This window comes from Ostrinia furnacalis, unplaced genomic scaffold (assembly GCF_004193835.3).
Source record: "Ostrinia furnacalis isolate ACB-3 unplaced genomic scaffold, ASM419383v2 OfSCF0215, whole genome shotgun sequence".
In the NCBI taxonomy this organism is placed as follows: Eukaryota; Metazoa; Arthropoda; class Insecta; order Lepidoptera; family Crambidae; genus Ostrinia; species Ostrinia furnacalis.
The window spans coordinates 104,959-132,114 of record NW_021130454.1 but is presented as its reverse complement, the minus strand read 5'-3'; the positions used below and the strand labels follow the sequence as shown (position 1 = coordinate 132,114).

General features: G+C 42.2%; 1 protein-coding gene across 6 annotated transcripts; it reads right to left on the bottom strand.

The window, feature by feature from the left end:
- Positions 1 to 506: 506 nt before the first annotated feature.
- On the bottom strand, positions 507 to 27,156 carry Cpsf6 (cleavage and polyadenylation specificity factor subunit 6). Of its 6 annotated transcripts, none has more exons than XM_028309786.1 (15): positions 27,007 to 27,156; positions 26,677 to 26,892; positions 22,557 to 22,772; positions 21,388 to 21,499; positions 20,812 to 21,029; positions 18,886 to 18,999; positions 18,107 to 18,268; positions 16,499 to 16,592; positions 14,947 to 15,054; positions 13,264 to 13,373; positions 12,146 to 12,385; positions 6,400 to 6,611; positions 4,215 to 4,262; positions 3,161 to 3,259; positions 507 to 2,302 (listed from the first exon to the last, which is right to left on the bottom strand). In XM_028309786.1, the coding sequence occupies exons 1-15, from the start codon at positions 27,070 to 27,072 to the stop codon at positions 2,122 to 2,124; spliced, it is 2,196 nt and encodes a 731-aa protein (XP_028165587.1). In that variant the 5' UTR covers positions 27,073 to 27,156; the 3' UTR covers positions 507 to 2,121. The 6 variants fall into 6 exon arrangements, with proteins under 6 accessions (XP_028165587.1, XP_028165605.1, XP_028165596.1 ...); XM_028309804.1 differs by having other exon boundaries at positions 14,947 to 15,048; XM_028309795.1 differs by having other exon boundaries at positions 18,113 to 18,268.

Below are 27,156 nucleotides of genomic sequence, written 5' to 3'. Positions count from 1 at the left end.
TGAACCGACAAAAGCATTAGAAAATTTACGAAAAATAAAATAAAATTTTATCCCGTACAAAATGTTCATGGATTTTGTTATTTTTATTAAATACCTTTTCGCCTGATTTTAATGACACCGACATCAAGGTTCATCAATTTAAGTTTAAAATAATAGGCAGTAATGTATGAAGAAAGAGCTTCTATTCTGTATCTACCTATGCCCGTGTATTTTTGATCGGTGTCAAATCGGAGTTTTTGGTGCGGGGTACGCGGGTGTTGCTCGCGGCGTGAAGGTCAAACGCCCAAGGTCATTGAGGACTCTAATCGCCTTAAGCTCTTCAAATAAATCTCTACGACAGGTGTATAATTGATACTAAATTTTGAGTGTACCTTTTTCAATTTTGCTTGTACCCTGATCAGATTAGGTACCTAGTTAATTACCAACCTATGTGTATGGTGTGTACCTACCTAACGAATATGTGCAGTTGCGTATAATTTTAAGGTCTGTTATAAATAAAAGAAAGGTTTTTGAGTTGATACATCAATTTATTTATAATTAAATCCTAAGTCAGAGTCATACGCCCGTACAGATAACTCCGTACCACAAACTTAAATCTAGATGACTTGTACCTAACTAGCTCTATTGAATAAAATTATTTAAAACAATAGGATAACATCAATGCCTAAATTTCACAGAATTTAGTATAGTGAGAAACATTTTTGTGTTGGAATGTACTTCCCAATTTACGTTACAAAAATATGGTCTACTCCCATGTGTTGATTTTACTAATTCTAATGTGACCGCTTTATTTTGCAAAGTCATACGCCAAAACACAATAATTAGAGTAACCCCAATAGTTCACATTTTTAAGACTTTATGTCTACTACACGCACTTGATAATAACTTAAACAGCTGAAAGAATACACTTTGGTATTAGTCCATTAGGCAAATTAATGTTTGTATTGTTCTACAACATATAATTCGATTAATACAAAAAAGTTCCATACACTCGATTGAAAAAGCGTGTATTTACAATAAACAAAATATTAAGACTTTTGCCTGATCAACAAATTTAATGTTGAAAACTCGCTACATAATATCTTGTTCATATGACTATTTCATGGTACAAGACATGAATCATCCAAGATTTCTCAAGTCTAATCCGAGAACATCACAGTGCACATTAGGTTTGTATATTAATTAGCATATTATTATAATAGAAATGCACTCTTCATTGCTCAAAACAAGTCAAATCCAGTGTTAAAAGTCTTAGCGTGATCTCACTTGCTAAATATACCATTAACAATACTTGTTTGTAATCTACAGGGTTCTAGAGAAACCATACAACTAAATTATCCTTAAGGATTTTTATTTTCACACATCTTACATTACGAGTCAATGGTATATTCTTTAGTCCTGCCGTATTATCAAATACCCTAAGATAGCTTCTAAAATCTCGAGGTGAAACAGACAATGACAATTAATCAAATTGTACTTTACACTATCACACAATGTTGGATGCAAATATCTCAAAGACGAACGAGGGTCAAACGGCAAGACATTACAAGTAAGATTAACGCTAATGCGAAGTACAAACAGCATCACAGCGGAGCCAAGACCCACATGATCTAAGCGTCTATTGATCAATACGCTAGTCCAGTCAATATTGATCAACACGCTCAGGTGCTTTACAAAACAACGCTCACAACTCGGTTCCATCTCAGTCATTGATTGGTCTAAATTGCAATTCAACCAATCAAAAGCCTCAACATTTATTTATGCTTGAAATTAAATCGAGTTTTGAGCTCATTCTGTAACACACACTTAAGTCCCTTGAATATTGACCAACACGCTTGTCTAGTCAATATTGACCAACACGCTTGTTTAGTCAATATTGACCAACACGCTTGTTTAGTCAATATTGACCAACACGCTTGTCTAGTCAATATTGACCAACACGCTTGTTTAGTCAATATTGACCAATACGCTTAGCTTAGTAAATAAATATTGACCAACACGCTTAGTCCGATCAATATTGACCATTACGCTTATCGATCAAAAGTCAAAAACGCTCAGACCACGTTCCGTCCATCAATAAAGCCGCCGCAAGACGTAGACGCTGTTTGTACTGACCATCCCCTAGTGTCTCGGGTCACGGCGATGGTCGCGTTCGCGGTCTCTTTCTGTGGGTGCTGCATCTCGCTCGCGCCTCTCGCGGTAACGCTCGTCGTAGTACGGCGCCGCGGCTGCGCGTGACTTCGCTGAACTAGCGTCGCCCGCGCCGCTTTCGGCTGTCGCGTCAGCTGGCGATTTGCGCGGCCTGGGGAGGTGGTAATGCGTTAAAAATGAGGGCTATCGTTTTTATACTTAACAGTTGGCACCCCTGGCGATTGACAGGACCTTACTCTACAGTGGCGTCACCTTGATGAGTGCAAATGCGATAGTCCTCCTACCACTTTAGCGCTCACAAGTTGGCGCCACTGTCTTCGCTACTAGCAAGTGACAGGACCTTACTCTACAGTGGCGCTAACTGGTGAGCGCTAAAACGATAGCCCTCATTGGTTTTATCTAAATATATAAAAGGAGAAACTGACTGACTGACTGACAGATCAACGCACAGCCTAAACGGCTAAACGTAGGTACTTGAAATTTGGAAGGGACGTAGCTTAGGTACAGTAGAGGTGCACTAAGAAAGGAATTCCCGAAATTCCCACGGGAACGTGAATTAGCGGGAAAAACGGGATTCACGCGTACGAAGTCGCGGGCGGCCGCTAGTGCTACAATAAGAATTTAAATTAGCATTGTCAATCAGTTAGACGATTTATCGGAAAGTGCATTATTTAAAAAGTTATTTTATATCAATAGGAAATAATGCTGACGTAAAACCAGTCACATGAACTGCAAATTATATTGACCGGTATATGCCAACAGTCGTACTAATGACATAATATGCAATATTGATTTAGCATGAAACAGAAGCTACGTGAAAATTGCGTGTACACCATTTTTGCCTTGAAGCAACTCATCCAATAACTGCGCTGCAAGCATGCTTCTTACCATTCAAGTTCTTTCTTAAATTATATAAATAATTATAAACCGACACAATGTCATCGCGATAAACGGGGTTGGGCAGAATGATTACAACAATATTTTATTCAAAAAAGGTTTACAAACTGACCTCTCTTCCCGGCTGTGTCCCCTGTTGTAGTGATCAGTGCGTTCGCGGTCTCTAGACCTGGAGCGGTCGCGTTCCCTCTCACGGTAGTCTCTGTAGTACCTACGAATTTAAGAAACTTCATTTAATAACGATAATAATTCTTATGACCATTGAAAAGTTGCCACAGTTGACACGTAATGACAAATGTCAGCCTACATATAGCGGTAATCGGTATATTGATGACCCACGCTGTGGGTCTAGACAAAGTGCAAATTATAATCGCAAACCAGTCGAAAAGCCCCTTTTTTGTATGGAGTTTTGACGGATTCGATTTTCGATTCGATCAAAAAGTGCGTTTTGTCTAGGGGGGCTGAACTGTCCCACCAAACTCAATGACAGGGGGGCGCTACCATCGTTCAACTATATGGTTTCCAACATGGCAAAAATCGGAACCAGCGATCCGGTATTGACGGTGGCGCCCCACTGTCAATGTCATGCATAGGACAGTTCAGTATTTTGGAACTATACTGCCGTCCAAACGAAAAATTCTATCGTTTGAACGGCACTATAGATTGATTGATTGACAGTAGGAGAGCACGTGACATTGGAGGGACAGTGTGCCCAAACACAAATGCGTCGACGTCGACAAAAGAAGAAGAAGAAAGTATTTGACTGTACCATTATTCTACTAAGAATGGAATATTTCATAGGGAATATTTCACGGTGTATAGTCTGGTCCGTGAGCACGTAGAATTTTGTCCAATGACCCCTAGCTACCCATCCTTATCGCTCGCGCGTAATTATGTTGCTATCGCGCTCGCACACTCACTGCGGGTGCCAGTCGCACAGTCGCGACAGCAATATAATTACGCGCGAGCGATAAGGATGGGTAGCTAGGGGTCAATGGACAAAATTCTACGTGCTCACGGACCGGGCTTCTTTAGTTATACCAAACATTATTTAGGTCACTTACCTGAAAATGCTAGAACAATAACCAAACGTTATAAATTCGTTGTTTGATTTTCGTTAGTATTTACATAGGCACAAGATACAAATTTCAATAATAGACACTTACGCGTCACGATCGCGCTCGCGGTCACGCCCACTCGACCGTTCGCGGTATCTGGAACAAATACCAAGACCATGTTGCAAGTTACTTATTCGACCAAAGAGGGATTATTTACTGATCAGAACTCGTAGTGTCTATTATTGAAATTCATATAACGTCGCGGCTGCATCCCTTACCCATACCCTTGACATAAGTGACAGTAAAATAGAGGTATAATCTGTGAAAAGTTTTACAAGGCGTATTCTGGTACAAACCTGTCGATGTCAGTTTATAGACTGTTTTCGCAGCTTCATGTACGAAAAGAAGGAAGAGGTGTACTCTTATGTATCCTAAGTATAGCCTGACCAGGAACATAAAAACCCTGGCATAGAGGCGCGTCAATTGCATTTGATAGTGCAACACTTAGTACAGTCGTACCTGTGTTAAATTAATAGGCTAACTTTATGTATCAGGATTCAAGATTACGGGCTAATTTGATATTTTCATAAATTAACGAAAAAAAAATATTATAGGTAACCTGGTTTAAATAAATTAAATGAAACCATCAATCGAGTTAGTATGATTTATTTTATTATTCATCAATAATCAAATTCAGAACTTGAATATTCAACTGCAATGTCTGCTCATGAACGCTTCAAACTCGGTACTTCTTTCCCAATTCCATAAAATTCAACACTTAGAAAGTGACAAAAAACTTTAAAATAGGTATTTGAAACAAACCACAGCTAATTTTCATAGTGGACTGTACTATACGATAAACATGTCAGTCAATTTGACAACCTTTGTCGGAAACATTATTCAATGAAAATATTGTCCGAACCCTTAGTATTTCTCTTCGACAAATACTTTAACACATTGTGAACCACTTTTCTTTCACGACTGTAAAAAGATTTTAGCAATTTAATTCACAAAATCAATTGCGCACATTTAAAATAAAGTTTGTTTACACTTTGACAGCAATAGACTGACATGCAAGGTGACATGTCAATGAAGTTTTCAGTTACTGTTGCCATTAAAAGAAATTAGTACCATTAGTTTTCCGCAAAATGGCGAGGGTTTTTATGTTCCTGGTCAGGCTATACGCTACTGCGTAGCGCTATAAGAACACAAGCACAGAATAATAATAAGTACTACGTACAGAAGTTTTACTTCGCGAAGGTATTTAAAAAAATGTATGCTCAATGTCATTAACAATATGGTGTAATTTAGCTTGTCTCAAGAGTCAAGCAAGTTTGTCAGAAGTTTTGTTGACAAACGTCAGTGATCGGTACTGCGCCGAAGCTATAGGGCTGACTTCGGTAAAATGATGTGACGTGAGGTGCCAATCTGCAGAAAATGGCGGAGGAAATACATGATTTAGCATGAATTATCATGAATAATATTAACTACTTATTTACCTCTCAGTGTCTTGAGGCAACTTAAAAAAGTACATTCTGTGTTTTTATTATTATTTAGGCAGTTAAATACTGCACAGTATTTAGTACACCATTTTCTTTATTTTTTTCCATCATACATAAGAATACGCGTGCGTGAGTCAATGTTCGCTCGTATGTGAGGCCTTGTCGAATAGTACTCTTGTAGGGGGCAATCGTGCGTGTTTTGTTTTTGATGTAAACTCGCGGAGATGAACAGGCCTGACACAAGGAAGGAATACAAATTCTGAGTTGCACCACCAAACTTTGACCGTAACTATAACGATAACCGGTGATGTCTGTATGGAGTTTGACAGATTTTTGACGTTTGTTACAGTCAAAGTAAGATGGTGCAACCCAGTCTAAGAGTAAAAACCGACTTACTGTTGCTTAATTAAGGTTACTTAATTTGTTGCGTCACGCACGAAGAGGAAATGCGAGGTCATCCAGTTATTTAGTCTAAACTGCATTTTTGTGTGGATTTTGACGTTTGTTACAGTCAAGTATGCAACCCAGTGTTAATAGTTTAATTCGACTTACTGGTAATTTGTTGCGTCACGAAGAGGAAATGCGAGGTCATCCAGTTATTTAGTCTAAACTGCAGGATCAAGAGCTTCTCAATTTACCTGAGTCAAATAAATAATGTGGCTTACACTGGGCAGACGGGTGGGTTGATGTTTGCGTAGTCGCCTTCATCCATAAAAATAGTGTGTGTAATCGCGGCACCAGTAATTATAATCTAGGGGAAAAAGAGCTAACGATATTAGGATCCAACTCACCGATCCCTGTCTTCTCTATCCCTGCTGCGGTCTCTGTAGCGCGAAGCCGAACGTTCGCGGCGGCGCGGCGCGCGGTGGTGCGCGCGAGCGTCTCTCTCCCGCGAGCGCGAGCGCCGCGAACGTTCGCCGCTGCTGTAGGACTTGGTCTCCACGCCGTGCAGCGTGTCTTGCAGCGAAGATATCAGGATCTTGCAACGGTCGTCGTGGGCAACCTGAGAGAAGATTTGAAGTTAGATTGGGTATAACATTTGGCACGAATAAAATGGGTATTCGAATGATTTGCAAACAATACGAGGGCTGCACTAAAAGTATCGGGAATGGAATATTTCCACTGTTCCTGTCATATTAAAATCTATTTAATTGCAAACTCCAAGGTTTTAAAAATCGTATACCATTTATTTATTTAAAAAAAGATTCTCGGTCGTATCACAAGGTCTTGTCAAACTTGTTTAGTCGTTGAGAAAATGGAATTGACTCGAGAAAATTCAAGAGCGATGATATATTATGACTTTTGAAGTGGTTTAACACAAAAACAGTGTGTTGACCGGATGATTTCTGCATTTGGTAATGAAGCCCCATCCAAAACCACAATTTATCGCTGGTTTGCTGAATTTCAACGTGGACGTGTCAAGCTCAGTGATGATCCCCGTCAAGGTCGTCCAAAACTGTAGTCACCCAAGAAAACGTTGATGCTGTGCGTAAGCTGATTGAAGTAGATCGACATGTGACATACCGCGAAATTCAGGCAACTTTAGACATTGGCATGAGTCAAATACAAATAATCTTGCATGAACAATTAGGTGTAAAAAAGTTGTTTTCCCCATAGATACCGCATTCGCTCCGTGAAGAGCAAAAAGCGGCTCGCGTTACTTGGTGCGTCAGAACTCTCGAAAGATTACACGTAGGATCCTCAAATGCTGTATACAACATCGTATCAGGTGACGAATCCTGGATATACGCGAACGAACCCGAAACAAAAAGTATGCTAGCATTTGTTTGCCACAGGTCGTTTCTGAACTCCGTAAAGAGAACTGCAACCGCCGCATCATCCTCCATCACGACAATGCGAGTTCTCACACCGCGCACAGAACAAAAGAGTTTTTAGAGCAAGAAACCATAGAATTATTGGACCATCCGCCGTACAGCCCCGACCTAAGCCCTAATGATTTCTATACTTTCCCTAAAATAAAGAATAAATTGCGTGGTCAGAGATTTTCATCACCTGAAGAAGCTGTGGACGCCTACAAAACGGCCATTTTGGAGACCCAAACTTCCGAATGGAATGGTTGCTTCAATGATTGGTTTCGTGTATGGAAAAATGTGTCTAATTTCGCGGAGAATACTTTAAAAAGCAATAAATATATTTTTAAATAGTAATTTTGTTTCACTTCCTTGATTCCCGAAATTTTCAGTGCCGCCCTCGTAATGGTCGTATTCACAGTTTTGAAGAGACATCTCTCTCATTCACTTTAGAAGTGAAGTTCTCAAAACTTGGTTTCGTGACAAGACGGTGCATTTGCGGCTCATGAGCTCAAGTCCCGTCCCCTTGATGACGTCATAACAAGCTTCTAAAAGTCACTGACCTTGCTCTGCTTGTTGAGGGAGATGGCTGTAACAAGCGTCTCTATGGCAGACGCGTATTCTCCAGCGGCTGCGTCGCTCAGAGCACGCGCTATAGCGCTGGACGACACGGTGCAGTTGCGGCGACCTCAAGCCCCGCCCCTTTGATGACGTCAGTAGAAACAACTGCGTTCAAACTGACCTTGCTCTGCTTGATGAGGGGATGGCTGTTACAAGCGTCTCGATTGCAGACGCGTATTCTCCAGCGGCTGCGTCGCTGACGGCGCGCGCTATGGCGCTGGACGACACGGTGCGATTGCGGCTACCTCAAGCCCCGCCGGCGTAGAAACAACTGCGTTCAAAGGCCACTGACCTTGCTCTGCTTGATGAGCGAGATAGCAGTAACGAGCGTCTCTATAGCAGACGCGTATTCTCCAGCGGCTGCGTCGCTGACGGCGCGTGCTAAGGCGCTGGACGACACGGTGCGCTTGCGGCGACCTCTAGCCCCGCCCCATTATGATGACGTAATTAGAAACTAAGACATCTAGAGGCCACTGACCTTGCTCTGCTTGATGAGGGAGATGGCTGTCACAAGCGTCTCGATTGCGGACGCGTATTCTCCAGCGGCTGCGTCGCTGACGGCGCGTGCTATGGCGCTGGACGACACGGTGCGGTTGCGGCCCATGACCTCTTCGAACTCGGCCTCGCTGATGGCCGGGTGTGGCGCGTGGGCCGCGTGGGGCGCGATGGCCGCCGCGTGGTGAGAATCGTACGTAAACATGATGACGTAATTAGAAACTAAGACATCTAGAGGCCACTGACCTTGCTCTGCTTGATGAGCGAGATAGCTGTCACAAGCGTCTCTATAGCGGACGCGTATTCTCCAGCGGCTGCGTCGCTCACAGCACGCGCTATGGCGCTGGATGACACGGTGCGGTTGCGGCGACCTCAAGCCCCGCCCCTTTGATGACGTCAGTAGAAACAACTGCGTTCAAAGGCCACTGACCTTGCTCTGCTTGATGAGGGAGATGGCAGTAACCAGCGTCTCTATAGCAGACGCATATTCACCAGCGGCTGCGTCACTAACTGCGCGTGCTATGGCGCTGGACGACACGGTGCGGTTGCGGACCATAAACTAGAGCCCCACCCCCTTTATGACGTCATAGCACGCGTCTAGAGGCCACTGACCTTGCTCTGCTTGATGAGGAAGATGGCTGTAACGAGCGTCTCTATAGCTGACGCGTATTCTCCAGCGGCTGCGTCGTTGACGGCCGGTGCTATAGCGCTGGACGACACGGTGCGGTTGCGGCGACCTCAAGCCCCGCCGGCGTAGAAACAACTGCGTTCAAAGGCCACTGACCTTGCTCTGCTTGATGAGCGAGATGGCTGTGGCAAGCGTCTGACGTCTCTATAGCAGACGCGTATTCTCCAGCGGCTGCGTTGCTCACAGCACGCGCTATGGCGCTGGACGACACGGTGCGGTTGCGGACCATGATCCTAAACCACGTCTCTGGATGACGTCACAACAAAAGCATCCAGAGGCCACTGACCTTGCCCTGCTTGATGAGGGAGATAGCTGTGACGAGGGTCTCGATTGCGGACGCGTATTCACCAGCGGCTGCGTCGCTGACGGCACGTGCTATGGCGCTGGACGACACAGTGCGGTTGCGGCCCATGACCTCTTCGAACTCGGCCTCGCTGATGGCCGGATGCGGCGCGTGGCCCGCGTGGGGCGCGATGGCCGCCGCGTGGTGAGAAACGTACGTAAACATGATAACGTAATTAGAAATTAAGACGTCTAGAGGCCACTGACCTTGCTCGGCTTGATGAGCGAGATGGCTGTGACAAGCGTCTGACGTCTCTATCGCCCCGCCCCCTTTATGATGTCATTACAAAAGCCACTGACCTTGCTCTGCTTGATGAGCGAGATAGCTGTAACAAACGTCTCGATAGCAGACGCATATTCTCCAGCGGCTGCGTCACTAACTGCGCGTGCGATGGCGCTGGACGACACGGTGCGGCCCCGCCCCCTTTATTACGTCATTACAAGCATCCAGAAGCTGACCTTGCTCTGCTTGATGAGGGAGATGGCTGTCACAAGCGTCTCTATAGCAGACGCGTATTCTCCAGCGGCTGCGTCGCTGACGGCGCGTGCTATGGCGCTGGACGACACGGTGCGGTTGCGGCCCATAACCTCAAGCTCCGCCCACTGATGACGTCATTAGAAACTAAGACATCTAGAGGCCACTGACCTTGCTCTGCTTGATGAGGGAGATAGCAGTAACAAGCGTCTCTATAGCCGACGCGTATTCTCCAGCGGCTGCGTCGCTGACGGCGCGTGCTATGGCGCTGGACGACACTGTGCGGTTGCGGCCCATGACTTCTTCGAACTCGGCCTCGCTGATGGCGTCATAACTGCAGCATTGAGAGGCCACTGACCTTGCAAGATGAGCGAGATGGCTGTAACAAGCGTCTCTATCGCGCATGTGTAATCGCCGGCGACAGCGTCGCTGACAGTTCGCGCTATTGCGTTAGAGCCGCGCCCCCTTGATGACGTCAATAGAAACAACTGCGTTCAAACTGACCTTGCTCTGCTTGATCAGCGAGATAGCAGTAACCAGCGTCTCGATGGCAGACGCGTATTCTCCAGCGGCTGCGTCGCTGACGGCGCGTGCTATAGCGCTGGATGATACAGTGCGATTGCGTCCCATGACCTCTTCGAACTCGGCCTCGCTGATGGCCGGGTGTGGCGCGTGGGCCGCGTGGGGCGCGATGGCCGCCGCGTGGTGAGAAACGTACGTAAACATGATGACGTAATTAGAAACTAAGACATCCTAGAGGCCACTGACCTTGCTCTGCTTGATGAGCGAGATGGCAGTAACCAGCGTCTCTATAGCAGACGCGTATTCTCCAGCGGCTGCGTCGCTGACGGCGCGTGCTATGGCGCTGGACGACACGGTGCAGTTGCGGCGACCTCAAGCCCCGCCCCTTTGATGACGTCAGTACAAACAACTGCGTTCAAAGGCCACTAACCTTGCTCTGCTTAATCAGCGAGATAGCAGTAACGAGCGTCTCTATAGCAGACGCGTATTCTCCAGCGGCTGCGTCGCTCACAGCACGCGCTATAGCGCTGGACGACACGTCGCGGTTGCCGCGACCTCAAGCCCCGCCCCATTATGACGTAATTAGAAACTAAGATATCTAGAGGCCACTGACCTTGCTCTGCTTGATGAGGGAGATGGCTGTCACAAGCGTCTCGATTGCAGACGCGTATTCTCCAGCGGCTGCGTCACTAACTGCGCGTGCTATAGCGCTGGACGACACGGTGCGATTGCGGCGACCTCAAGCCCCGCCGGCGTAGAAACAACTGCGTTCAAAGGCCACTGACCTTGCTCTGCTTGATGAGCGAGATGGCTGTAACGAGCGTCTCTATAGCGGACGCGTATTCTCCAGCGGCTGCGTCGCTGACGGCGCGTGCTATGGCGCTGGACGACACGGTGCGGTTGCGACGACCTCAAGCCCCGCCCCTTTGATGACGTCAGTAGAAACAACTGCGTTCAAACTGACCTTGCTCTGCTTGATGAGGGAGATGGCTGTCACAAGCGTCTCGATTGCGGACGCGTATTCACCAGCGGCTGCGTCGCTGACGGCGCGTGCTATGGCGCTGGACGACACGGTGCAGTTGCGGCGACCTCAAGCCCCGCCGGCGTAGAAACAACTGCGTTCAAAGGCCACTGACCTTGCTCTGCTTGATGAGCGAGATAGCTGTAACGAGCGTCTCTATAGCTGACGCATATTCTCCAGCGGCTGCGTCACTAACTGCACGTGCTATGGCGCTGGACGACACGGTGCGGTTGCGTCCCATGACCTCTTAGAACTCGGCCTCGCTGATGGCCGGATGCGGCGCGTGGGCCGCGTGAGGCGCGATGGCCGCCGCGTGGTGAGAAACGTACGTAAACATGATGACGTAATTAGAAACTAACTCATCTAGAGGCCACTGACCTTGCTCTGCTTGATGAGGGAGATAGCTGTGACAAGAGTCTCGATGGCAGACGCATATTCTCCAGCGGCTGCGTCGCTAACTGCGCGTGCTATGGTGCTGGACGACACGGTGCGGTTGCGGCGACCTCAAGCCCCGCCCCTTTGATGACGTCAGTAGAAACAACAGCGTTCAAAGGCCACTGACCTTGCTCTGCTTGATGAGGGAGATGGCTGTGACAAGCGTCTCTATAGCAGACGCGTATTCTCCAGCGGCTGCGTCGCTGACGGCGCGTGCTATGGCGCTGGATGACACGGTGCGGTTGCGGCCCATGACCTCTTCGAACTCGGCCTCGCTGATGGCCGGATGCGGTGCGTGGGCCGCGTGGGGCGCGATGGCCGCCGCGTGGTGAGGCGCGCGCGCCGCTTCCGCTGGTGGCGGGTAGCTCTGTGAAAAGACGTATTTATAAACCACCGATTACAGACAGGTGTCGAGTTGTTTGTGAAGATCCACAGACTATTATAATAGCAGGGGTGGCCAACCGGTCGATCGCTACTATTAGTCCAGTCGATCGTGCGTGGCAAGACAAAAAATACTACATGATTGTGTACTAAACTATGCTGTTTCATTTACGATTTCAAGAAGTATGTAAGTAGTAGATCACCCAGGGTTTCATTAGTAAACAGTAGATCTTATGTCTAATCAAGTTGGTCACTCCTGGAATATAGCGTCCTCATGCGACGACAGTGTGATATATCTCTATGGTAGAGATGTCATACTGTCGTCGCAAGTGGACGGTTAGGTCATTGGTACAGAGAACGGCATGTCATGCTGCACTGTGGCCTCTTATGAACTTGTACATATTTGGCCAAATATTTTAACAGTGTGAAAAGATGTTCAAGCGGTCTGTTACGACAGAGTATATTCATCATCCAAGATGTCGTCTAATAAGTGCACAATCTTTACAAAAACACTACCTGTGCCATTTACAACATTTTTCTTTACTGCTTCGCTTTGGCTGTAGGCTTCAGCCTTCCTCGATAAATGGGCTATTCCAATAGAAACAGATTTTTCAAATCGGACCAGTAGTTTGAGCTTAGCGCGCAAACAAAACTAACTTTATTATATCAGTATAGCTTACTTTGGGGCTAACGGGACTATTCCCACCTGTCGTTCCCACCACTGCAACTCCTGTGTAGAGAGGATCTACAGCTTGACCGCCACAAAAACCCAACCAATGAAGGTCAAGTTTGTTACTTTGGGGCTAGAAAGCGCTGTGTGAAATTTATCTATATTTATCAGTGAAGCTTCGTATCATTTCTTACCTGTGGTGGTCTGCCATAGGGCTGCCTAGCCCCCGGCGGCGGGCCTTGCGCCGGCGGCGGCGCGCCGTGCGGCGGGTGGCCGTAAGGCGCACCGGGCCCTGCGAATTGTTCTACGTTAGTCTAGTACATCAGTTCTAGTCTAGAACTCGACGTGTCCACTATAGTCTGGTCCCTATAACTATAGTGGTATAGTCTGGCCCGCACGACGTGTAACTATAGTGGTATAGTCTGGCCCGCAGTGAGTGTGCGAGCGTGACAGCAACATAATTACGCGCGAGCAATAAGGATGGGTGGTTTGGGGTCATTGGACAAAATTCTACGTGCTCCCGGACCAGACTATAGAGGTAAGAATAAGATTGGAAAGATAGAACTATGAGGTACAGACCATCGATTTTTCGTCGGTCGATAGTTTATTCGGGCAGTTGATCAGTATGGGCATGTATGGAAGTGCGCACATTACGCCGATTCGATTTGGCCGATTCTTCATACAAATTAAAATCGGGCCCAACTAACGGCTAACTACAAATCGGTGGTCTGCGCCTAGTCTTAAGATTATTGAATTATACTATGTTATCAAGTCAAGGTATAAAAGGTCAATCTAATATCATAGCACCCTAATGTCAAATAATAACACCCTCATAAATAAATAATAGGTGCATGGAATTTACAAATTAATTGTGCTTTTTAGCTATAGAAAGATAAATGGATGGTTATTTTATTTTATCCTTAATTAAAAGATAATGTCTTCTCTTTGTCTAAGTTTTTCAGGACTAATAAAAACACGCTTACACGTTTGTTGAACACTGTTTTAGTATGACATATTTTCCATACTAAAAGTCTCTTTAAAACACTGTTCAACGAACATGTAAATATTGTTTGTAATGCTTCAACCACACCAACGCGTGCAGATCGCCATTCGGCGCGATCACGGCGCGATCATAGGGAAATGACAGGTCGCGTGAACTGTCATGGGTCGCGCGACCTGTCATTGGCCTTTGATCGCGTCGGCGAAGGCGATCTGCACGCGTCGGTGTGGTTGAAGCTTAAGGAATTAGGATCTTTAAATGAGCTAAACTATTGGTTCCCAAAGTGGGGGGCACGCCCCCCAGGGGAGGCCTTTAAAGGGGGGCGCGGGCCATCTGTGTACTTAAGTATAGAAAACCTGCGATCGCTGAGAGAATGCATTCCAGACTGCTCGATACGACCAATAAATATTTATTTTATTTATTTATTTAAACTTTTATGCCAAAATAAATTTGTACATAAGGCGAACTTAATGCACTAAAGCATTCTCGACCAGTTTACCTTTGGGTTGAGCAGAAAATAAATTTGTTTGGCGGTACTTCTAGTGCAGGAAAGAAAACAAAAACAAATAATAATATGCTACATACATAAATAATATATAAAATATATAATAAATAAATACATACATAAAATAGATGATTGAGTTAAACTGAAATTACAATTCATGAAGATGAAATCATTTGGAGGAAGTGATTATGGACAGATTTTTTAAAAGAAAACTTACTAGACGCTTGCCTGGTCTCTTCAGGCAGAGAGTTCCAGAGCCTTGATAATCTTGACTGAGGAATTTTTTGTATGGTCGAAAGGGGGTGCATCTCAAATAAGTTTAGGAACCAATGAGCTAAACAAAAGAATGAGTTTAGTGTTGTCAACACTCACCCGGCGGCCCCGGCGGCGGCGGCTGCGCGCCCGGCGCCGGCTGCACTGGCGGCTGCTGGCTGAAGAACGCCGGGTTCACGTGTGGAGCCGGCGCGCCCGGACCTACGCCTGACGTGTTACATTACAGGTCACAACACTAGCTACTGCTACACTACGGTAAGCGCGCGAGTTCAAGGCAGAACGACACAAATAAAATGTTCTGTCCGGCTTCAACTTGCGCGCAAAAATTACGAGTACTACACTACAAACGAGGGCAAAATAAAAGCCTGCCGGCCAGCCTGCATGACGCCACGTTCCACAAGTGAGTTAAACGCAAGAGCTACAGGCAAAAAGTCCTGAAGTCTGCACTCAACTTTCGCACAAACTGTATCTACAAGGGCAAAATACGTTTTGGTGGGCTTCTTTTGAAGGGATACTACAAGCTTAATCGAGATAATAATAATATTCAAAAGCACTATATTTCGTTGACTTATGTACAGACAAAAAAGAATAGAATAGAATAGAATAGAATAGAATTTCTTTATTGCGGTAAATGTGGTACAAAGTAGTGATAAACAATGAATGTTCAAAAAGATGCAGGATTTTAACTCCCCCGACCCTTAGTTGATGACACCACCACTAATGTTTAACTTTACTCTCTTGTAAGTTCTGTTTCTTTTTTCAAAGTCAACTGACCAAATTAGTATTGATTTGAATCAAATCAAATCGTTAATACAAATTAATGAAAATGAGCCAGAATTTTAAAGTTCAAGAAACTGTCTGTCAAAAGTGTCCCCAATTGCATCTTAATTTTACAAAAAATAGCAATAACACACCATAAAGTGTGCTAATAAAGGTTATATCGCAAGATACATCTGTGAATAGTATCCGACCCCCACCCAATTGCATCTTTAATATCACGAAAATAACAGTAACATCACTATGTCGGCCGTTTGGTGTAGTGGTTCGAAACGGACTACTATTCCGGAGGTAGCGGGTTCGATTCCCGCACAGTACAAATATTTGTTTGTGCACAGTGCATGAACATATTTGTTTGTGTTGGACTGGGTGTTTTCTATGTATAACTAGTGTATAATAAGTATGTATTTACAAAAAAAAGTATTTAAGAATGTTTATTTATATCCGTTGTCTAGTACCCATAGTAAAAGCTTTGATTGGTTTGGGACTAGAAGCGCAGTTTAAAATGTCCAAGGATATTTATAGTTTACTAGCTTTCCGCCCGCGGCTTCGCCCGCGTGGAATTTTGTCTGTCACAGAAAAACTTTATCGCGCGCGTCCCTGTTTCAAAAACCGGGATAAAAACTATCCTATGTTCTTTCCCGGGACTCAAACTATCTCTATGCCAAATTTCATCAAAATCGGTTGCGAGGCTTAAGCGGGAAAGCGTAACAGACAGACAGACAGACAGACAGACAGACAGACAGACAGGACAGACGGACAGACAGACAGACAGACAGACAGACAGACAGACAGACAGAGTTACTTTCGCATTTATAATATTAGTTGGGATTATAGCATGTGTTAATAAAGGTCATATTGCAAGATAAATTACCTGGGTGCTGCGGCAACGGCGCGGGGCCCCGCGGCGGGCCCTGCTGGTGCGGTGGCAGCTGGTGGTGCGGCGGCGGCATGCCCTGCCCCGGCGGCTGCGGCACAAACATGGCGTTCATACACGTGCTTTTAAACATTGTTTGGAACACACCATTTATTTGTCGGCCGTTTGGTGTAGTGGTTCAGAGCGGACTACTATGCCGAGAGGTCCCGGGTTCGATTCCCGGCCGGGCAGAAATTGAAATGATGAATTTTAATTTCTGTGACGGGTCTGGGAGTAACTATGTATAATATGTATGTATTTAAAAAAAAAGTATATAAGTAGTATATCCGTTAAGCTAGCACCCATAACACAAGCATTAAGTTGCTTACTTTGGGGCTAGCTGGCGCTGTGTGATTGTCCAAAGATTTATTATTTATTTATTTATTTTAAACTTCTATGCACATAAAACAAGTATACATAAGCCGGACTTAATGTACCATAGTAATCTTCTTTGCCATTCTATCTTTTCAACTATCAATATTCATTGATAGTTGAAAAGGCGCATCTAACATTTTTTTTTTTTGATATCAGGTAACTCAGGGACTGCTAAGAATTCCCTATTTCAATTATTTGAAACTTTTATATCTACGTTTCGACTTAGTGTTAGATGCTCCCTTTTAACTATCGGGGGCAGCATTGATGTTCAACGCAATACAAAGTATGATAAAATTTAAAGTTTTGGCTAGTAATAAACATGAGGAAGTCTGTTTATCTATAGTTCTATAAAATGTTAAGTTTGTCAACACAGGTATGCCTCATATGCCTGTGTCAAATATGGACTTCGTGAGACGTAAAAGATAGGACACTTAAAGAAAACCAAACTATACACTTAATTCTTTTAAATCGATGTGTTGAAAAACTCAAAAACACCTAAGCATTATTCCTTTATCTTTGAATTGGCAAATCAAGGTCACATTTATACAAAAGAAAACAGAAATAACACATCCTATAAGCCATGCTCACAACTCGTGCAAAAAAAGATGTGTGCTCGTTTAAGGGTTCATTAAAATCAGTGGCCTAATTCACGTAACAAAACTTCTTTTGAAGCTTGGATTAATCGGATGACAGTGATTAAATGTCGAATGTCAAATCGCTGAGTTGCGATCCTATCGAGTAATCGTTCTATCGAAATGACACGTGAATACCGATTTAGGACCGTCTTTCAATAGGACTACTTCTAAACATCAACGATATTTTGACTATTCATCATCAACAGCCCTTTACAGTCCACTGCTGGACTATGAGCCTCCTCCACTATAGTGCAGGGTTTTTCCATAATCTCCACGCTTGGCAGGCGAGTTGGAGATCGCAGTTTAAAAGATTGATGTTTTTCAGAGAGCGCTGCTGCCCAGAACGGGCAGACGTATTGATGTGTAGTCCAAGTCGCCTCTTACGACACACACGTGGGAAGAGTAGAGGTTGGTGACAAATGTATTCTACTCTGCCGTCACCACACGGCTCTTTAACTTTGACTATTACAAGATCCGTGAGCAGCCCAAGAAAAAAAAATAAACAACAAAAAACACACAAGACATCACAACAACTGTGACATAAAGGTGCCTTTACACTGACTGCGTGTGCCGGCGGCAGCTGGTGCGGCGGCAGCTGGTGTTGCGGCGGGCCGTACTGCGGCGCGCCCTGCTGCATATGGTGCGGCGGGCCCCGCGGGCCCCACTCCGGGCCCGGCCGCGGGCCCGGCGGCCGCTGCATCTGCGGCGGGCCTTGGAACTGTGGGACAGATTGGGGCTACAATTTAACGACCATTTTAACTGTGTTTCTTCCAAAACTGCGCTATGCTGTGTTAGGCCTGCGGTATAATGCTTTTCTATTCTTACACTACATACCAAATCTATGGTAGAAAAAAGGATGTGGATACCGTTGATTATTTTCGTGGAGTATCTTCCTGAAAACATGTAGGTATTTTGTAACCATGTTTCTGAGCAAATAAATGATTTATTTATTTATTTAACTCTAATGCAATTTTATGACAAAAGAAGTGATTTAGATTGGTCTTTTTACTAATCAGAGACTCAATATATCAACTACTTGACTTCGAACTTAAAACGCGAAATAAATAGATTAGAAACTACAGGTCAATGGTTTTTTAACTATTCTAATTATCAGGGGCTCAACTCCACCAATTTCAATGCCTGAATGTCCTGATGCTTTAACCCTTAACCAGGCTCTAGTATCCACAGAGCCCATCAATTTGAACTTTATGCTGTAAAGATACGGTATACGGTTGAAAACCAATGACTTTTCTTTGAGCCTGGTTAAGGGTTAACTTGCACATAACCAGTCATTCAGGTGCCAAAAATAGCAGAGCTGTGGCCTGAGAGACCCACCTGCATCGGCGGCCTGTGCGGCGGGGGCCCCTGGTGCGGCGGGGGGCTCTGGTGGCGCATGTGGTACGGCGGGGGCCCCTGGTGCGGCTGCATGTGGTGCGGCCCGTGCGGCGACTGTTGGGACACGACAACGTTACCATCGATAGAATTGTTTGCAACACTAGTTAATATTAGTGATGTACAAGGCTCGAGGCTTCCGAGTCCTTTTGCCGAGAGCTCAGTCGTTTACAGGGCTCGCCTCGTTTGTATGAAGCTCGACGACTCGTAAGTCTTTTTTAGAGTTCGAGCCTTATTCGGGGCTCGCCTCGTTTGTATGAAGCTTGGAGTCTTTCGCAGAGCTCGAGCCTTTTTGAAAGCCCAGTTAACTTTTGTGTTAAGATCGTTCTTTTGAATAAAACTGCAGGAATTCTGATACCTACAATAAAATACATATTTGAAAAACGTTTTTCACAAAAGGACACAAATCAAATAATGACTACAAACAATTAGAATTTTTCCTAACAAAATAAAATATAGGTACATTTTAAAAATCTTATAATAAAATACAATGTAGGTGATGTTTTTTTATTTTTTGCCGAAGGTTTGAGCTCTTTTGAAGATTCGAGCTCTTTTGAAGGTTCGAGCTCTTTTCAAGGCTCAAGAGCTGACTGAGCCTTGCCATTCCGCAAATACATTCAAAAATAGTACTCGACGCCTCGAGTCTTGTACATCACTAGTTAATATTCCTTCGGAATAAAGCAAAAACAGTCAAACAAAAACGATTTTGGATGACACTGGTACACTGGATGTTATTAGTACAGATATAGATACAGTTGTCAGGATTATTTCACTGTTTTGTACAATAAATCAATCACTGAACTAGTCACTACGTTTCTAAAGCATTATTTTTCATAAACACACGATTTCAATCACGTAAAATCTGAAAATATCTCACGAGTTCAAAAGTATTTTCAGCGAACTGTCAAATAGTTGCAAAAAACGGTTCTGTTTGACGTGCGGCGACGGCATCACGCATCTCTTTTTATCACAGTGTTGCTGCTAGTGACATAACGCTCGCTCAGATCTTTGTTGCTCTACAGGGTGGAAACGATAAGTGATCGCACTCGATTATTTCTAAACTATACTAGATATCCAAAAACTGGTTACTGATCCTGAAAGTGTTTCACGAGCTCTATCCAATGGTACCAATAATAGGTTATAAAATAAACTGGATCTATCTCAAAATTCAATGTTTCCAGCCTCCATACATTTAGTAAAACCACATTATATTAAAAACTATACAAGATATCCAAAAACTGGTTACTGATCCTGAAAGTGCTTCTCGAGTTCTATCCAACGATACCAATAATAAGTTATAAAATAAACTGGACCTATCCGAAAATTCAATGTTACCAGCTTCCATACATTTAGTACTGCCACAGTCATGGCACTCATGTCTTGATAATATTATAGCAAGTAAAGCCAAAAACCAATGTTTTCCATGAATAATTTTAAATAATAATGCAATTTACGAGTTAATTTCAAGTGTTTATTATTTAAAATAAAAAAATTAGCACTTCTAACATTGTGTGGCTGGCATAGTGGCATACATTTAGTATGGAGGCTGAAAACATTGAATTTTTGGATAGATCCAGTTAATTCTGTAACCTATTACTGATTACGTTTGAAAGAGCTCGTGAAGCACTTTCAGGATCAGTAATCAGTTTGTCGATATCTTGTGTAGTTTAGAAATAATCGAATGAGATCACTTATCGTTTCCACCCTGTATACCGCTAGGTACATTAACTTTATGTTTGCAACACTATCGGCCTTGTTTATTTCATAGGACTACTAAGATAAATAAACACGATAAATAAGTTTTGAAATACATAGCAGTTACTTGTTTGTGGAACGCTTTCCGTGCTCGAAATGTTTGCAAAAACCCACCTGCATTGGGGGCCTGTGAGGCGGCGGACCTTGATGCGGGGGCGGGCCCTGGTGCTGCATATGATGCGGCGGGGGCCCCTGGTGCTGCTGCATGTGGTGCGGCGGCCCGTGCGGGGGCCCCGGCGGCGGCCCGCGCAGCTGGTGGTGCGGGCCCGGCCCTGGCATCATCATGCGGGGCCCGTTAGGCCCGGGACCGTTGGGCCCGCCTCCGAAGAAGTCTAGACGACAAGAAAGGTTATGTGACGACTAACGTGTATTTTTTCTAATATTATTTTAATGCTCATAATGCATAACAAACTTAACTGATATCGCCAAAGACCTCGGTTAACGCGGTTCTTTATTATTGTTAGCAGAGATTTTAAATATGTCTGCTCTTCTTGTATACCTACTTGTTTAGTCTTGAAACTATGACATCAGAATCTGACCCCTTATTACAAAAAGTTAAACTGTTGTTAAACTCTACATATTTTAAATTGCATCTAATATGGAAATGTCTTTTATGTAATAAGGCCATGATAGACTAATATTTTTGTACATGGAAACAGGGTCATGAGTTCAAGTAGACGATATATTTACCTCCAGGGTGCGGTCCGGGTGGCCCCCCGGGGTGGGGCCCCCTCATGCCCGGGTTGTTGGGCCCCGGCGGGGTGGAGCGAGTCTTCGACTGACTCTCAAATTGGTTGAGTGCCTGTGAAACATTAGACGTATTCAATTTCCGGAGTCACGTCAAAATATTGATTTCTTTGAGTGTTTATGTATTGAGGGTGTAACTTTAATGCGTGTATTATTTCCATTTGTCTCTACGATATGAAATTACTAGACGTTATATATCTCTACAGCTTTCGAATCTGTCTAAATATACGTCTCTTTAAAAGGCGTTGAATAACGTTCATGGGTACCTACTCTTGCAAACTCCGTTAGATACAGGCACGGTTAGAAGGGGGTGAGGCCACGAGGGCCATAACCCCGTGTGTTTTACGAAAATGCAAGATTCCCGGTGTTTTACCTATTCCAGTGTACTCTAGGACAATATGGACCATGTCACAAGCTCTCAGAAGTTAGGTCCTGGGAAAAAAATCCTCTCACTTCTTGCCTCAAGTAAATATACAAACACTGAACATGCCGATTTCGACAAAAATGCTTTTCCCTAAATTAGGTAATTTCTTTTATGCTTAAGAATGACGTTTTTAGTAAATTATTGAACAGCAACAGCGTCTAATAACATTGCATTACTGATTAGCGTCATCACTAATAAATAACAATTAGTGCTAATTAGTAAATTGTGAAATCTTATAGCGGTGACCACCTAACTGGTTTTATTCAGGAAATTGTGATGATATTCTCATAAATAAGCTACTGGATATGTTTACCAATCGAGTTATTCAAGCTCTATTCTAGAAAATATCAGTACTAATTCAGTACTTTTGTTAATGTTCATTAGAATCTATCTTACCCTTATTTGCGATTAAAAATCTAAGTTTACCTAGTAAAACCCGTGTAATGATTTCAACGGAGTAGGCATATTATAGGGTGAGAAAATCTCGGTGAATTATTTCGATATTTTGTTTTCATTCGATTCAAAACCTAAAACCTACTTTTAACTCGGTAGCATGTTCTGAGAGCTCTTGTAATTATACTGTATCAACCAATACTGCGTTCATGAATGTGTCCTAAAAGTTAGAAAAATATAATGTAGGTACTAACTACTGGACCTAACTTAGGATTATCAAGGGTAGGAAAATTACCTGTTTAGTTGGCAAAGTGACAACGGGATGTTGTCCGTGGATTTCCTTCTTCGGCAGACGGTCTATGACCATCCGGATGGAGGGCTCAGAGCCCAGGGATATGACGCAGAACCCTTTGGACTGTCCATTGGCCCTATTCTCGAAGAACTTCACGTCTTGAAAATCCGTCACGCCGATATCAGCGACGGCGTTAGCTATATCTTGATCCGTGGCCCACTGAAAAAGGTGACCGACAACTCAACTAAAAGAAAAACACGGCTGAATTAAAGTGTAATATAAAATACATACTTGGCGGCATCACCTGTTAGTCATTCGAGTGTATCCAAAATACCTCACTCAATATCGCGCCTCTAACTCTGAACAGAATGTACCCTACTCAACGCTGCGACGCGACCCGTCGTCGACCTATCCCTCAAGTTAGTAAGATTCGTAAGCGTATCGAAGATTCTAACGTAAACTGAAAAACTGCCTAAAACCGAATGGCTAATGTCTTGAAAAAAAGTGTTATTCGCGAAAGCTACTTTCGAGTCCGCAACAGGATACGTTGGGAAAAAAGGAAACAGTATGTTTTTAAACCATCCTTTTATTTCATTGTTATCATCAGTATTTATCACAGATATCAAATATCACAGATTTTTTTCGTAATTGATAAATTAATTATTGAATGCTACAAATTAGCAATTTAGTGCAGTTTGCAAAACTGCTACAACTAAATCAGGAATGATCCTTTGGTAAGAAGGAAGAGAATAATGTACAGGACCCTAATATCTTAAAAATATTTTACAGGTTTTATTATGACTATTAATAATAAATATGAATTAATAACATGAATCCCAAGAATAAAGCATTGCGGTCCCAGTGAAAATAATTACATTATGTAATTTAATCCAGACTGATATTAGTACTATTTTTTAATTATGTTATCGTTTAAAACTTATACAATGCGGTGTTTAAATTAGGTACATTATAATTTGTTAACATGAGTCGTTATATTATGATACGCTAATTACCATTCGCCAGTAGTCCCTTGTAGGACTTGTCATCAGTATACTTTAATTTTTAATTAACAATAAACAAGCGGAATCGATTAATCGTCAAAATACTATCACAAAAATATTCGTGTAGATTTCTATTTTCGCGGTTGTCCATTTAGGTCATAATAATAACATCTGATAAAATTTAATAAATTGGTACTAACCGGGTGATAAAATATTACCAAATAATATGTTAGGTACACACCGAAAAACTTACTATTGTTGCTGATACACAAGAAAAGACCATACATTGCTATGAAAGCAAAGATCATGATAACATCATTCAACACATTGGTCGCCAAGAAAAACAAAAACATCAAGATATTTGTCAACATCAGTAAGAAACAGTTTGACACAATAAATTATAAAAACTATTACATTGGACCGACCTAAAATAACTTTAGAATGCTGTGGTGTACACACACCTCAAACCGATATTTGTATTTTTCATGAAAAACTGCACAATTAGTTAAAAATAAAGGGCACAGCTACATAGAACAAGCAATAAACATCTTACCTCCGTGTAAAACCTGATAAGGAAAGACAATGGTTAAAAATACAGATGTGTCAAACCAGAATTTTGGGTAATCACCTTAATTATTTTGACAAAATAACCCAATATTCTAGTTTTTATTATATTTCATAAAAAGCAATATCCAGCCAAATATTGTCTACTCGTAAATGAAGTCAAAATCATCAACATAGACATGTTTTTTTGATGCCCGCTAATCTAATAATTTAGCCTACAAAATGTGGTAATATCACTATATTAATTTATATCCACTAAAGCCATAAACAAGACAATAAAAAATATTGAATATTCAAGATATGACGCAACCTTAGAAAACATTTGTGTTAAATATAATATGTGAACACATACAAAATCACATGTCTAAAGTTTGGGTTCCAGTGCTAGACAATGTGTATTGGATGGTTAAGCAAAACCAAGAAGTGTAGTTAACTTGTATGCATGTGACGTATAACTCGTAAATAAATACATATTATTATGGAACTACCGTGCACTCCACCACTCATTCCAATCTCACACCATCCCTCTGTCATCAACATGAAACACCAACTTAAGTCAGAGTTACAGGACACAGGATATCCAAATGTAAAAAGAGATATTTACAGTTGTTGAATTGTTTGGCATCAACCATGTTATGCCATAATATAAATACAACTAAATATTATCTATTATACTTACATGCTCTAAACATTATAATTTCAACCTATATCTAAGCAAAATTATTTCAATCAGACGTTTTTAGTACGCAAATGCAGAATAATACAGTTAGATGTCACTAAACTACAATTTTGTACACTTTTCTTTGGGTGCTCTATCATGTCGGATTGAATTTCCAATAACAATGACGTTCTTTTATATTTAAACAACAAAACTTGGAGGAACATTTCAATAAATTACTTATGTATTTTATGTGAGTTTTCTATTGCTAAGAACTAAAGGCAGGTGACAATCAATACTTTGATACAAAAACATTAAGCTATTGTGAATAAAAACTGTAAATATCTCTTTATAATATTTAAAATAAAAGTCAAAAATAAAAATATTGGAAACATAACATGATATTAAAATTACAAGTTTATTCTACAAAATTGTAGAAGTAAACAAGTCAAATCAAAGTTTATTTGAACAAATAACCATCTGATTTGTTTGTAAATGAGAATAAAGCGATCACACAGATAAATCAATATGGTGATATAAATCTGTGCGATGGAACTTTTAATCCATCTTTTAAAAGCAAAAACAAGTTTTTATGTAACAACTAAACTCACACATAGTTCTAGTATATTGGTATCATGATCGATATCATGCCAAGAATTTTACCAAAGTATTAATAGAACAAACAAGTCTTGTTTTTGCTCAGATGCACCTCTTGATATAGCACTTTCATATGTTAGACATACCTTCGTTTAAAATTAAATGAGCTAGCGTGAACTTTGTTTAAACGGAGTAGTATGCCATATCAAACAATCAAATATGCAGCTATTATTATTTAGTAAAGAACCAATTTAGAACCTGGAGAAATGACAGTTTTGTTTGATGCATAGTGGCATTGTTTTGATAATATTAACATAAACAAATGTTTCTCTGAAAACATGCTAATATGTATAAGGGGTAAATAACATTGAGCAACAATTACTTTAGACTATTATACATAGTAGCACATTGAGTTTTCAGTTAAGTGACCAAATTATATGTTTTTTAAAATTAAGTAATTTCATTTGTAATAATTATGTGACAAACTAAGGTTTCAATTGGAAAATATTAAATATTGATCACTATACTGAAATAACTGTGGTCTATTTAACACTTGGTTTTGGCCTTGTAAAACAAATTTCCTAACGATTATAGGTATTTTAAACAAACGATTATAAACTCATGTTTAAACAATACAAAGTGGTATTAATAGACATGGAAAACGGCAGCTCCCGCATTAATTAACTTCCTTATCCTTAATGAGTTATTTGGATGTACAGATTAGGTACATTAAGAATTTCTTTTACAAAAACATGTTAGCAAACAGTATGACTGCAACCAGAAAATAAATAAGTAATAATAGTATGCATAGACTGGACAACATACTAAGATAGATATTATAATTTTGATACTACAATAGGCATATCATCAAATAAATATTAATAGATTTTTACATTAATTAGCCAAGCCTCAGCCTGTACAATCTCAAGAAAAGTAACGGTAATGTTAATCCACACAGCTTGAAGTTTGTACAGGCCAAAACACTTCATAATATAATTGGATGTTATTGCATGAGAATGCATGTAATTATCTTGAGTAACATAGTAGTTCATACAAAATCCATATGTAACAATTAGAGACAGAAAACAGGTAATATTATTCATAGTCTAATCAATTATGTACTTGACAAACGGTATAAAGATAGACACAATATTCAACAAAACCAGTGTTATCATACCACAGCCGCACAGAGATGAGAAACATTTGTTTCGCCCTATCCCAGGCATAAACAGGCGTAGAAACAATAAATAGCTCATTCCTATATTTACATTAGAAACTAAATGAGACAAAATCTTGTACAAACCCAAGTTAGGTTGCCGACGTAGAGCTGACAGCGGCGGCCATGATGTCCGTGGTTGGAAGCGTTGTTGTGGTACGATGCGTTGCCGTTGGTCTCCTCTGGCGGGTGCGAGTGCTGCTGCGCCGAGGAGTTCGGCGGTCCATCTCCGTCTTCTGGCTTCGCTGCAGGCGCCGCGATCACATCGTCGTAAAGATCCACATTTTCACCTCCAAATTCGTCCTGAAAATGCCGGACAATGACTCTCGTTAACACGCAAAAAGGCTGATAAACAGTAATTTTAATAGGAGGTTATGAGTAAATAAAATAAGGCCGACAAAAATTTTACTAGCATACCTGTCTGTTGAAATCCGATTCAATATCATCGGCGTAGAGATCTATATCCACGCCTCCGTCCGCCATTTTGCGAAATCTAAAATAATCTCGCACGCAAGACGCAGCCGTCGAAGAAGACCGACGCGCAGTTTGACATTGACAGAAAGAGCC